Genomic DNA, 12,408 nt, shown 5'->3' on the forward strand with positions numbered 1-12,408 from the left:
TTGAGACAGGGTTTCTCTGTTGCTTTGGAGCCTGTCCTGGAACTAGTTCTGCGTAGACCAGGTTGTCCTTGAATTTACAGAGATCTATCTCCCTCTGCTTCCCAAGCGCTGGGATTAAAGGTATATGCCACCATTTAGCTCAGAAAAGCTTTTCAAAAGCTTAAGTTTTCCAGGGCTGGAGAAATAGCTCAGTGGTTAAGAGCACACACAGCCACCAGACCTGAGTTTGTTCCCAGGATCCGTATCAGATGACACATACATGCACACGCACACACACACACACACACACACACACAATTAGAAAAATAATAAGGTTGGAATTTTCCATCTATGAAAGGCACAGAACCCTGGTCTACAGTGTTGGCTTTGAAGTCAGAAGACTTGGCCTGACTCCACTTTAAACTGAGATCTAGAAGTTCTGAACCTGGGTTTGATCAGTCACCCTTCTGGGCCTCCTTGAGGCACCTCAAGTAGGAGTGATCATTAAGAAAATGTACAGGGGCTGGGCAATGATGGCACACACCTTTAATTCCAGTACTCAGGATGCAGACACAGGCAGTTCTCTGTGAGTTCAAAGTTAGCCTGGTCTACAGAGAGAGTTCCAGGACAGCCTGAGAATACCCTGTCTTGAAAAGCAAAACAAGGGGGTTGGAGAGATGGCCTAGAGGTTAAGAGTGCTGGCTACTCTTCTAGAGGTACTGAGTTCAAGTCTCAGCAACCACATGGTGACTCACAACCATCTGTATTGAGATCTGGTGCCCTCTTCTGGCTTGCAGGCATACATGTAGGCAAAACACTGTACACATAATAAATCAATTTAAAAAAAGAAAGAAAATATGAAGGGTTAGGCATAGCAGCAAAGCTTTTAATCACAGGCAGGCGGATCTCAAAAAAAAAAAAAAAGAAAGAAAGAAATGTACAGAGCCAGGGAACCTGCCTAGAAGCACAAGTCCTTGAGAGCAGTCCTCATCACTAACAATAACTGGAAGGGAAGAGGAGTGGAGGGAGGGAAGGGGGGAGGGAGGGAGAGAGAGGGAGAGAAAGAGAGAAAGAGAGCGAGCAGAGGAGGAGAAGAACGAGACTGGATGACTGGACTGCCCAATGTCTGCATAAAATAAATGGTAGTTGTGTTGTTGGCACCAATGGTTGTTATCAGTTAGCCAACTGTACCCTGGAACGCTGCCTCTCCTCTACTTCTGCATTTTCAGACAGAATCCATTTTTGCAAATCTAGCTTAGATACTGCTTTTCAACAGTGCTTTGTGTGTTTTGAGATAGAAACTATTTCCTTTTTTCTGAATGTAGTCAGTTCTTTTTATCTGTAGGTTTCAGCCTTGGTTAGATATTGTCTGGGTCATGCTTCACTTCCTCTAGTTCATAGACTTCTTGCAAGCTTTGTTTATTGAAACACAAATAAAATACCACTATATTTCCCTTTTGTCTAAAAAAAAGAAGGCTATAACTAACATAAGAAAAACTATATACAATAAGTACAATAACTACATACAATATATACAGGCAATAAGTACATCAACAATGTCTAGCCCATTTGCATTTGACAAATTCAGATTAAATACTCCATTATCTGTTCTATCTATGTGAGTTCAAAGACTTGTATCTAATTTAAACTATCTTTCAATATACACTTTACACCTCTTTTTTTTTTTTTTTTGGTTTTTCGAGACAGAGTTTCTCTGTGGCTCTGGAGTCTGTCCCAGAACTAGCTCTTGTAGACCAGGCTGGTCTCGAACTCACAGCGATCTGCTTGCCTCTGCCTCCCGAGTGCTGGGATTAAAGGTGTATGCCACTTTACACTTCTTTAGTGAGTATCTTTCCAAGTCACATAAACAAGAAAAACTATAACTATCTAGACTTCAACTCCCTCAGAGACACAAGAAGGAAAGAATATTAAGTGACCTCCAAAAAATGCGAGAAATGACAGAAACAGCTGGCTGTTTGGACAGTCACCCAAAGTTGTGGCCATGTTTAGTGGTGTGGTGTAGCTCTGGAGTACAGAGGCTCTATAGTATAGCCACCTGAGAGACACTGGGCAAAGCCAACCTCTCCTGAGCTGGTTCCTCAGAAGCTGGAGATACAGCTCAGTTGGTAGTGTTTAACTAGCCACAGAGTAACCTTGAGTTCAGCCCCCAGCACTGCATAGAGCCAGTGTGGGGGTGCAAGCATTCTGGAGCTCATTGAGGAAGTATTAGAAATTCAAAGTCAACCCAGCATGGCGGTGCATGCCTTCAATCCCAGAAAGGACGCAGAAGCAGGCAGATCTCTGTGAGTTTGAGGCTAGCCTGGTCTACAGCGTAAGTTCCAGGACAGCTAGGACTGTTACACAGGGAAACCCTGTATCAAATTAAAAAAAAAAAAAGGAAAGAAATTCAAAGTCGTTTTCAGCCACACATCAAATTTGCATCCAGCTTGAGAAATGAGATCTAATCTCCAATAAACAAAAAGCAAACATGCACCATCACGTGGCTGTGGACAACTATGGCACTCAGAGGAAGTGTGGCACGGAGCAGAGACACGCTAAGCAGGAGCGGCCACTTCTTGGAGGCTGTCCCAGCAGTGTGCTGCATTCCGCCCAGATTTGCTGCACAGTTGGGGAGACACTTGCTTCTACAGCGTCACACCCGTCAGGACCCTTATCGCTATCTAGTGAGCTGCCCTTCCTGCAATCAAGGAAACCGATGTCCAGGGAGGGTCATTCACTCTTCTAGAAAGTGCTGTTAGGTAGTCATACTGCCTTACCAAACTCTAGCAACACAGGTCTCCAGTCTTTTCCTTTAATTTTTAAAAAATGTATTGTGTGTATGTAGGTCAGGGGACAACTTTGTGGAGACAGTTCTCGGCTTCCAGCTTTTCCTGGGCTCTGGGGATCAAGCCGAGGTTGCCAGCTTCCTTTCCCCACCAAGCACCTTTACCAAACTGAGCCATCTTGCTGGTTCAGTTGTCCAGGCTCTATTTTTTAATTTAAAGTTAAACTATTCCGTTAACCTACTACTATCCAGTCTTGATGACCAATTGGAAGCAAGCCTATACAGTCAAAAATGACCTCAGAACCAAACCCATGCTGAAGACGGCTGAATCCTACTCTCTACCTATTCTGGGGGAAATAGCTCTCCCTTTTAGCAATTCGGAAGTGATACGTGTTTATCATGTCCAATGACAGTCAGTGAAGGGGATGTGCTTTTACGTCCGACATGGAGTACCTGGAGTTTCAGGAGCTCTCTGGATCCTCCTACTTCCCCAGCGGCCAAACGCTCGGGTTGTTTTGCAGTACAGCGCTTACCTGTGTTGATTTGCTACTGTACTGGACAATGTAGTGGACACGGGGGTTTTGCCAAAGTCTAGAGCGAACTATCAGAGAGAGTGCTTAACTCTGCCCAGGTCTGGGCTAGCGGCTGCTGTGTTCCGGCAGAGCCCACTATGATGTTTTCTCTTAATCTGCTCAGCTCTGGGCTCCAGTATCAGAGCTCTGGAACCGCCCACTAGAAAGTTCTCTCTTGTCACCCCCAGAACGTGTATTATACTATCCGCGGGGCGTTGAAAGGTAAGCTTGGTCTTAGTGTAGAACCTGCCATACTACACGTGTTATATAAATACTGAACGAAGGACAAAGGCCTGTAAGGGGAACCAGGAGGCTCGCAGGGGCACGGAGCAGAAGAGGCAGGGGAATGTTCCGAAGAGGGCTGGGCGCGCAGGGTGCGTCCCTGTACCGTTTCCACGGAGCTGGTCTGGGGAAGACCTGGGTTCTGAACGCCCGCGGCACCGGCCACCTCGGAGTCTCTCCACCCCCGCGGCGCCTCACCTGAGGCGGCAGCAGGCGCGGGGCCCCGGCCCCCAGTCCCCGCTGCAGGGCGGTCTGCTGGGCCGCGTCCCGGAGCCGCTGCGCCGCGTCCTGCAGCACGAAGGGCGGTGGCTGCGCCCGAGTCACCTGCTCCAGGACCCGCCGCAGCTGCTCGGGGTCCAGCGGGGCCACACGCACGGCACTGAGGCTCTGGCCCGGAAGAGCGGAGTCACTGCCGCTGCGATTCCCGGGCTCTGGCTCCGCGCCTGCCACGGCTGCCGAAGCGGGGACTCGAACCCGTGTCGCTTTTAGTGGCGGCGCGGAAGTGCGTCACCCGGGAAAAGACGGAATCTACGAGTGAGCTGCAGACCAAGATTATCTCCGAGACTCGGAAGCGGGTCCTGTACTTAATTGTCGCCCCCTCGCGGAGGACGCCGCCGTGTCCTTAAATAGTTCGCTTCTCAGACTCCACCAGCTCCAGGAGGTCTTGACCTACACTACTCCCTAGTCCTAAAGTTCAAACGTCTTCATAACCCCACTTAGAAATTTGTGGTTATAGGCACGCACTATCACTCCAAGCTTTACGGGAAAATACTACACCAACTTAAGATTTAAATTCTTTTTTTTTTTTTTTTGAGCCAGGGTCTCCTGCTGTAACCTTGACTGATTTTGAGCTTTTGGCGATCCTTCCTGTAATGGATTAATTAAAATACCGTGGATCCCCGAGTGGCTGCAGCAGGCAGTGGGCCGTGAGACACACAGGCACACTATGAAGAGTGAGGTTGGATATTTATTTAGTGGGTTATGGAGGGGAAAAGAAAGGGGAAGAAAGAAGAGGAGAGACAGAGAAACTCCAGGGTAGGGCCTTTTTTCCCTTCCCATGTCCCCTCAAATTTATCCTGCTTCATAATGGGACTACAAGGTTTGTGCTTAATTTTTTGCTTTGCTTTGTTTTGTGCATGTCTGTATGAGTGTGTGTCTGTACACAACTTATGTTGCTGGTGCCTTCAGAGGCCCAAAGAAGTGGCTATGAGCCCCCATGTGGGTGCTGGGAATGGACTCAGGTCTTCTGTAATAACAGCCAGTGCTCTTAACCACTGACCCACTTAATCCAGGTCCAATGTTTGGATTTTTAACATTAGTGCTCACAAGCCTCCTAAAGTGTTACTAGGGTGACCTATCCCGCCCTCACCTGCGGCCTACAGACTATAAGACTGTATCCATCTTGAAGGCAGGAATGACATATTGCTCATTGGGTGCCCAACACAAGCTCTGGCCCAGAATACACACTCAAGAGAAAGATGAATAGATGGATAGCTAATGGAATATAGGTAGCTGGATGGATGGGTGGGGGTAGGGGGGTGAAACTCACTCTGTAGACCCTGCTGGTGTAGTGATATTTCATTTGTATGTTAATAACTAGAGCTTGCCTGAGGATCAGAGAGTAAAACAGCCCCACTGGTCAGCCTTACAGACCAGGCAGTGGTGACACACACCTTTAATCCCAGTAGTCACACTAGTTTGCCCTAGAGACTGGGCAGTGCTGAGTGCCTTTGATCCCAGTGGTATTCACCTTAAATCTCAGTCCTAGAGAATATAAAATGGGAGGAGACAGCCCACAGACATAGTCTCATTCTGAGATTCCTGGAGGCAGGATCACCATTCCAGACTGAGGTAGAGAGGTAAGAGCTAGTGGTTGGCTGTTTTGCTTTTCTGATCTTCAGGGTGAACCCCAATTTTTGTCTCCGGGTTTTTATTATTCATGCTACAGGCTGGCCTAGAACTCACACAGATCAGCCTGCCTCTGCCTCTTGAGTGCTGGAATTAAAGGTATGTGCCACCACAGAATGACTTAAAGTACTCTTTTTTTGAGTTTTTTTTTATTTATGTGCATGTGTCTGTGTAACTAAATGTCACATGTGTGCAGGTACCCACGGAGGCCAGAAGAACGTGTCTAGTGTTTGCCAGTGTCCTGACATGGGTGCTGGGGACCAAACAGCTTAACCACTTAGCCATCTCTCCAAACTCCTAAATAACCTTTATACTTCAGTGGTGCATTCTGAACACCCTCCCATGTGTGTTTTGAAGGCAGAAATCTGCCTATTCTTCCTGCTGTCAGACAGCTCACCCACAACAGAATCCAGTTATCAGAGAGTCAAATTGACAAGGGAAAAAAAAACAACCATTTTCTTTCTACTCTAATCAAAGAGCCAAGTCTGGGGCTGGAGAGGCAGCTCAGAGGTTCAAAGCACTGGCTGCTCTTCCAGAGGTCCTGAGTTCAATTCCCAGCTCCCACATGGTGGCTTGCAACCATCTTTGATGAGATCTGGTGCCCTCTTCTGGCATGCAGGTGTACATGCAGGCAGAACACGGTATACATATTAACTAACTAAATAAATCAATAAAACTAAAAAAGAAAAAGAGCCAATGCCTTCACCATCTCCTCCATGTTCACTACAGAAAAGTCATGTCAAAAACCACAGTCCGAAGGGCTGGGATACAGCTTCTTAGAGGTCACTGGACACTAGCAGGGCCCAGCTTCATCCCTAGCTCTAAAAATGAAAACCGAGAGCCGGGCGGTGGTGGCGCATGCCTTTAATCCCAGCACTCGGGAGGCAGAGGCGGGCGGATCTTTGTGAGTTCGAGGCCAGCCTGGTCTACAAGAGCTAGTTCCAGGACAGACACCAAAGCTACAGAGAAACCCTGTCTCGAAAAAAAACAACAACAAAAAGAAAAAAAACAACAACAACAAAAAAAATGAAAACCGAACGAAGGTTATCACTCCTTAAGGTTATCACTTGTCTCAGCTTGGTTACCACAGTTTCACATCCACAAGGCACAAGCTAGAGGGGCCCAGCCCTTCTGTGCAGAAGGCCAAGTTTCCCCTTCCCCATGGTGGAAGGCAATGGTCAGGTGAGGGTGAATAGGAATGCAAGGTCGAAATCTAGTTTCTATGCCCAGCTCCACTCCCTACTGTGTCCCTGGGTCTAACCAAGTACCTGGAACTTATACCCAAGACATGGCATGTGCAGACACCTTATTCCGGATGTCAATAGTCCATCATTTTGTCTGGAATAACAACAGTCCTACTCACTAGTATGGAATCCATACCTCTTACTACATCTCAAGCACTTACCAAGACCTTAAACTGTGTGGACTTCAGCCGCTGCTATCTAATTCGGAGTTCTACATTTGAGAAAGGGGTAGGGCAGCCAGGTGTAGAGGTCCATACTGTAGTCTCAGCTCTCAGGCGGTGAGGGCAGGAGGATCTTGTGTTTAAGGTGAGCCTGAGCTACGGAAAACAAAATCCAACATAGGATTAGCTCCCACATAGGAGCTAAGAGGTGGATTTTGTTAAACTAAACAGCGCTGACGGGTCCTGAGACTCGAGCATTCAGTGAGAAATCTTCTCATGTCCTTCGCCTCCAAATTCAGAACCAAGAGGAAGAAGTGGGTAGCTGAAAATCTTTGATAGGAGGGAGGCAGAGTCAGGCGAAGGTTTCTAGATCTATGGTCAATCTCTGAAAACCCCGCAGCGTTCCTTGGCTGGCACTACCCGGACCGCCCAGCTTTCGGGAAATAACCTGCGGAATGCGTTGTCCTGACTTGCATTTTCAGCATGAACTCCAAATACACTGAGGTCCACCGGCGGCGTCGCCAGAGGAGCTGGAATCTTGGAAAATGTCCGGGATGACATGAGCAGCGTTTAAGACCGCAGATTATTTGAATGCTTAACCTATAATGTCCTAAAGAGCATGCAAGGGACTTCTGCGGCCAGCGACAAGTAGCAGGAGGAACTTCTGTGACGCACAGCCTGGTTACGACTCCCCAGGAAGAGGTTAGACAACTTTCAGAGTTAAGATAGGTAGTCGCTTCCATTTTCAAATTTATTGTAAAAATAATGGTCAACCTGGCCCGTACGGGGATCGAACCCGCGACCTTGGCGTTATTAGCACCACGCTCTAACCAACTGAGCTAACCGGCCAGACGACAGCTAGGCTCTGCTCAGATCTCCTACAAGGTTTTTTCAGGCGTCCTGTGCCCCGCTGTCTGGCTCCTCCCCTTCCTCTCCTGAGTTTCAAGCACCAGGCTTTCCCATGTGCTACCGCTTTACCCGTGCTCATTTTCTGTGTATTACCTCTTGACCAGATGGAAAAACCGTCACCCAGGGTTCCAGGGAAGGCGACCTCCTACAGAGAACCCAGACTTTCCTAAGGAAAATGCCAGTTGCCTGTTCAAGGCCTGACTCTGCAGTAAGGAAACTTTCAAATATCCCAGGTCAGAGTTCCGAAAATCTTTGCAGCCAGAAACCTTTAGGTTTCTAAATCAAACTTAGAACACGGAAATCCAGATACATGCAAAGAACCACCGAATTCCCCAGCGTTCAGTCGCCAGCAGCTGCTAGGACCTTGGCTTCCTCCTTTGCGGATCTGAATCCTATCTCCCTTTCTCTCTCTCTTTCTCTCTCTCTCTCTTCACCTCCCTCCCTTCCTCCCTTTTTCTTTCTTCTTTCCTTTCTTTCTTGTCTGATTATTTATTTGTTGCTCTTAAAGACTTAATTTTGACTGGACTCAGAAGCAGAAACTCTTAGTGAGCTTACGTATCTTAGAAATTTGCTCCTGGCGTTTTTCTTCCGCTTCCTTCATTCTCTTGTCCAAAAGTTTAGTGTTTTCAACAGACTTCCCGTTTTCCCCTAGTGTCTGTACGAAGTTGTACTCATTGTCCACTTCACTGAGTTTCTAACAGCAGATGGCTAGAAAGATATTCAACTTCATCTCAAACAGGTCTGAAATTCACGTCTACTCTTCTTTCAACTAGCGGCAATTCTCCCGCCTCAGCTTTCCAAATACTGAGATTACAGGCACGCGCCCCTCTGCCTGGCTCGAAAATGCCATTATAAATCTTTCCTAAGTACAGTAATACAAGGAGTGAATAAGACATAAGCTTTTCTCAAATACAAAATAAAACAAACAAAAGATTGAGCCACCACCCCAGCATTTTAGTGTAAATTCGGGCAATAAGGCGGACTTAGACTAAAATAGTAACTATTTTGTGCCTCGTAACCCCGTGTCCAGAATAAGTCACTCTACAGATTTCTCTAAAACCAAACTCAGAGAGGTGGCTCACTCGTGCGGCAGAGACAGTAGGTTCGACGTAAGTTCTGGACAGAACCTGTCTCTGCAAGCCGGTAAATAACTTAGCTGGGCGAGGCGAGGCAGCGCTAGCCCGTATAAAACCCCGGCATGGGGGGGGGGCGGGAGTGGGGAGGCGGAATCAGGTGTTCATGGTGGTGCAGGTGAGTTTGAGGCCACGTGACTTTTGCGCTTCCCTATACCAAGACTCCTAATGTCACTGAGGGCAGGCTTCCCTACGCCCCTATTTGGAATCTGCTTCACAGTTCCTACTTCATCTCCAGGTTTATACCATAAATCATCTTCCCCCACCACGTCGTACTCTCCAGAAAGCCGCAGCCAAGCGAACCTTAGCAGACACTGGGAGTTCGAGCTCGCTTTCCCAAGGGTCTGATCGGAACCTGGCGGGGGTTGCGGATTGGGGGAGGTGGGGGGCAGCACTAAGCATCTCCAAGGCTTGAACACCGTTAGGCGCAGTGACTAATAGTGAACGCTAGGGGGCACCCGAGACCCACGAAACTCAAGCCATTAGGCTAACTAAATGGTATCAAATACTAAGTTTTCTTAAAGGGGGTGGATGTGTGTCTTTATATGCAGCATTTTAAATAGACCACATTCTGAATTTTTACTTGTTCGCTTTTTTGAGAGTAACATATAACGCAGGCTAGCCTCATAGCTGAGAATGGCACTGAACTGTTTCTCCTGTTTCCACCCCTCAGCGGTTCCCTGGGAATATAGGCACTCACTGCTAGGCTGTGTTGTGCTGGGGGCTGGGCTATGCCCAGGGCTTCATGCGGGCTAAACAAACGACTAAATGAGCGCACCTCCAGCTATTTATTTCTCTCTGGTAGAACTTTTTGTGTTGTCCTGTGTTTCTTTACTTAGTTTTCTACATGAGAGTCACTGATCTGGTTAGACTGTTGAATTCCTTTTTAAAGCAGTCAAACGTGTGATCAGAGAACAGTTGTATTGTTTTGTTTTGTTTGTTGTTCCCAGCTGGAGGCTCCCATCCAGAGCTTCCTGCTATAAATCTGGGTTGGCTGTTCTGCACACGCCCACTGCCCTGCGCATCTCCCCAGCTTCACCCCCAAGCTTTGAATCCCATTCCTCCTTGCCTGTGTTGGATCTCCTTCCTATCAGTCCAGGGTCTTTCCTCCCTTGTTTACTTTCCTTTGGACTCTGGACATCTATTATCCATTGGCGGCTCCTGGAAAGTGTTGAGTCCTTGCTTGTCTGATCACGTTTTCTTCTGCCCCCCACCAGACCAACAACTAGAGAATTCTAGAATAGAGACCACTGCCCCTCAGCAATCAAAAGACCACACTCTTGTCTTAGGACCTGTGAAATGTCCCATATAGAAACTGAACCCCTGCTTGTTAATTCTTGGGTGGGGATGGGGAGAGAAATGGAAAGCCAAACGGGAAATTGGAATTTAAATGTTTTATCACACATGTGTTATATCAAAACTGTTAGAGAATAAAAACGAAAAGTAGGCAAACAGAAAGGTTTTGCAGATGTTGTTTCTAACTTGCTAAAACAAATCAGTTGTTCAGGGACCCGTTTGAAACACGCTCCTCCCTAAAACATGCACACTGTCAAAAGTCTTTTTGCACAGTTTCTTCTGAATGTGGCAGAAGCACAGGGAGTTAGAAGCCATGGACTACTCTCTGAGCCCAGGGACCACCAGTAGGTGACCTTAACAAAGCCTTCTGCCACTCTGGGACTCCAACAACCGGGCAATGGCTTCTGCAGCCCAAGTCAGCTAAGTGCTTCTCTCATTTACCTGAGTAATTGGCTCAAGGGTAAAGTTTGTCCTGCATCCTCAACACTGGCATAAAACCAGGCTTGCCCCTAGCCAGACAGGAATATCAGGGAAGTGGCAGGTGCAGAAGCGCCCTGGTTTTGGACAAACATTTATTGAGCATTTGCTGTGCAAAAGACCTCTCAGGCCTCAGGCAAAAGTCAGCAAGAAATTGGGTAAAGCCCCAGAGACGTCTCATTTGTCCTCACTGCAGCCCCTTGGGATGAGGATTTTTCAACTTCACTTCACAGTAACAACAATTTAGGGGGCCGCGTTTGAGGGTGTGGGCCTTTAATTCCAGCAAGTGGATCTCTATGAGTTCAAGGCCAGTCTGTTCTACATAGTGAGTTCCAGGACAACCAGAGCTACGCAGAGAAACCCTGTCTTGATAAACAAAAACAAAAACAGACATCCCTGCCGTAAATAAATAAATAAATAATGTAGGATCTTGACCACACTGCTTTTCATTATATCCCTAATGCCTGCAGCAGTGCTTGTAGCAAACGAATGTTTGCTGAAAAAGTGAAACGTTTACATAACAGTCGCTATAATCCCCCGCTGGTAGATGCTCAACAGTAGGTGTTGGCACAGAACAGGTGCCAAGGGGTGTTGCAGTTAGTTAAAGCCCAAGGACGTGGTTCATGCATCAGGTTTCAAATCGCGACATTCTCAGGAGAGCTGGGAAGAGTCAGCCCCGTCAAGGTCGCCTACGCACTACGTTAAGAAACTGTACTTAAATTTAAAGGAGAGAGGGGGAGGGAGAGGGAGAGAGGTTGCTTAGCGACCAAACTGAGGCGGCTGGCCTCACTGCGCATGCGTGAAGAGACAGGCGCTGTTCTCTTTTGCGCATGTGTGGGCGGCAGTCTCCGGCCCAGTATCCCCCCCCTCCCCCGCGGGGGGGGCGGTATGGCGGTTGCTAGGGCAACAGGAATACAATATGGCGGCCGGATCCTAACGCTCTCCAGAGGGACCCCCGCGTTGGTCCACGAGCCGGAAGCCGCCTCAGGAAAGCAGAAGGCCGGTACCACAGTCTCGTCTCTTTTCGGCCCGGGACCGACCAGGGACTGTCGCCGTCATCCGCGTTCAGGATGAAGAGTGAGTGGGGCTGGGGAAGGGCCGAGGGTCCCCGAGGCCTGTGTGGCGGCGCCGCGCTGTGACCGCTCCGGAGCCGCTCCGGCTCAGGCACCTGGGACAAGGCGGTTATTCTGGAGCTTGGGCACTTGAGTGTGATTTCATTCATTCGTTCGTTCGTTCGTCTGTGTGTTTGCTCGCACCTGAAATTCTCAGACCTTCGGCTGTGGGCTCTGAGCGCTCACATTGTGGCTCCCTGCCCTTTGCGGACAGCGGCTGAAAAGGCATTCACGATCAAAGCTGCGTCTTACTTTTTGAGTTAAGTTAGTGTTTTTGAAGCAATCTTTCAGCAGAATTTAAAACGGTCTCTTAGAAGTTGGGAACCGAGGCAGTCATTCTAGAAAATAGAAGGACTGGAAAAAATTGACTTATTTGGGGGTTTGTGGGTAACTTAAATCCGAGTGCGACTACTAACTAGGTTGGCTTTGTTGGGACGGCTGTTTGGTTTGCACAGCTTATACAGTTATGATTGCCTTTTATAGTTGTAGCCAGAGGTGCAGAAAAATTACAGTTCCTTTTGCTAGTAAGATTATATTATGCTGTTGTAGT

General features: G+C 47.9%; 2 protein-coding genes and 1 non-coding gene across 13 annotated transcripts in view; 1 reads left to right on the forward strand and 2 right to left on the reverse strand.

Annotated features, from left to right (window-relative positions):
* Znf839 (zinc finger protein 839) overlaps nt 1–11,805 on the reverse strand; it is a 28,370-nt gene extending 16,565 nt beyond the window's left edge. Inside the window, 4 exon segments of the mRNA XM_087911446.1 lie at nt 3,574–4,100; nt 8,396–8,534; nt 9,201–9,328; nt 11,754–11,805. Of these exon segments, the coding sequence (XP_087767572.1) occupies nt 3,574–4,100; nt 8,396–8,534; nt 9,201–9,328; nt 11,754–11,805 (846 nt within the window).
* Nucleotides 7,707–7,780, reverse strand: Trnai-aau (transfer RNA isoleucine (anticodon AAU)). The gene has a single exon. It is a non-coding gene; the product is annotated as a tRNA-Ile (tRNA).
* Mok (MOK protein kinase) overlaps nt 11,597–12,408 on the forward strand; it is a 35,692-nt gene continuing 34,880 nt past the window's right edge. For 5 of the 11 annotated variants that reach the window (XM_048431322.3, XM_087911512.1, XM_085697955.2 and 2 more), the window contains exon 1: nt 11,597–11,823. In XM_048431322.3, the coding sequence (XP_048287279.3) occupies nt 11,817–11,823 (7 nt within the window). In that variant the 5' untranslated portion in view covers nt 11,597–11,816. The remainder of the gene's footprint in view (nt 11,824–12,408) is intronic. The other 6 variants (XM_048431320.3, XM_048431321.3, XM_087911510.1 and 3 more) reach the window with 2 other exon arrangements.

The sequence above is a fragment of the Myodes glareolus genome, chromosome 11 (assembly GCF_982192425.1).
Source record: "Myodes glareolus chromosome 11, mMyoGla1.1, whole genome shotgun sequence".
Classification (NCBI taxonomy): Eukaryota; Metazoa; Chordata; class Mammalia; order Rodentia; family Cricetidae; genus Myodes; species Myodes glareolus.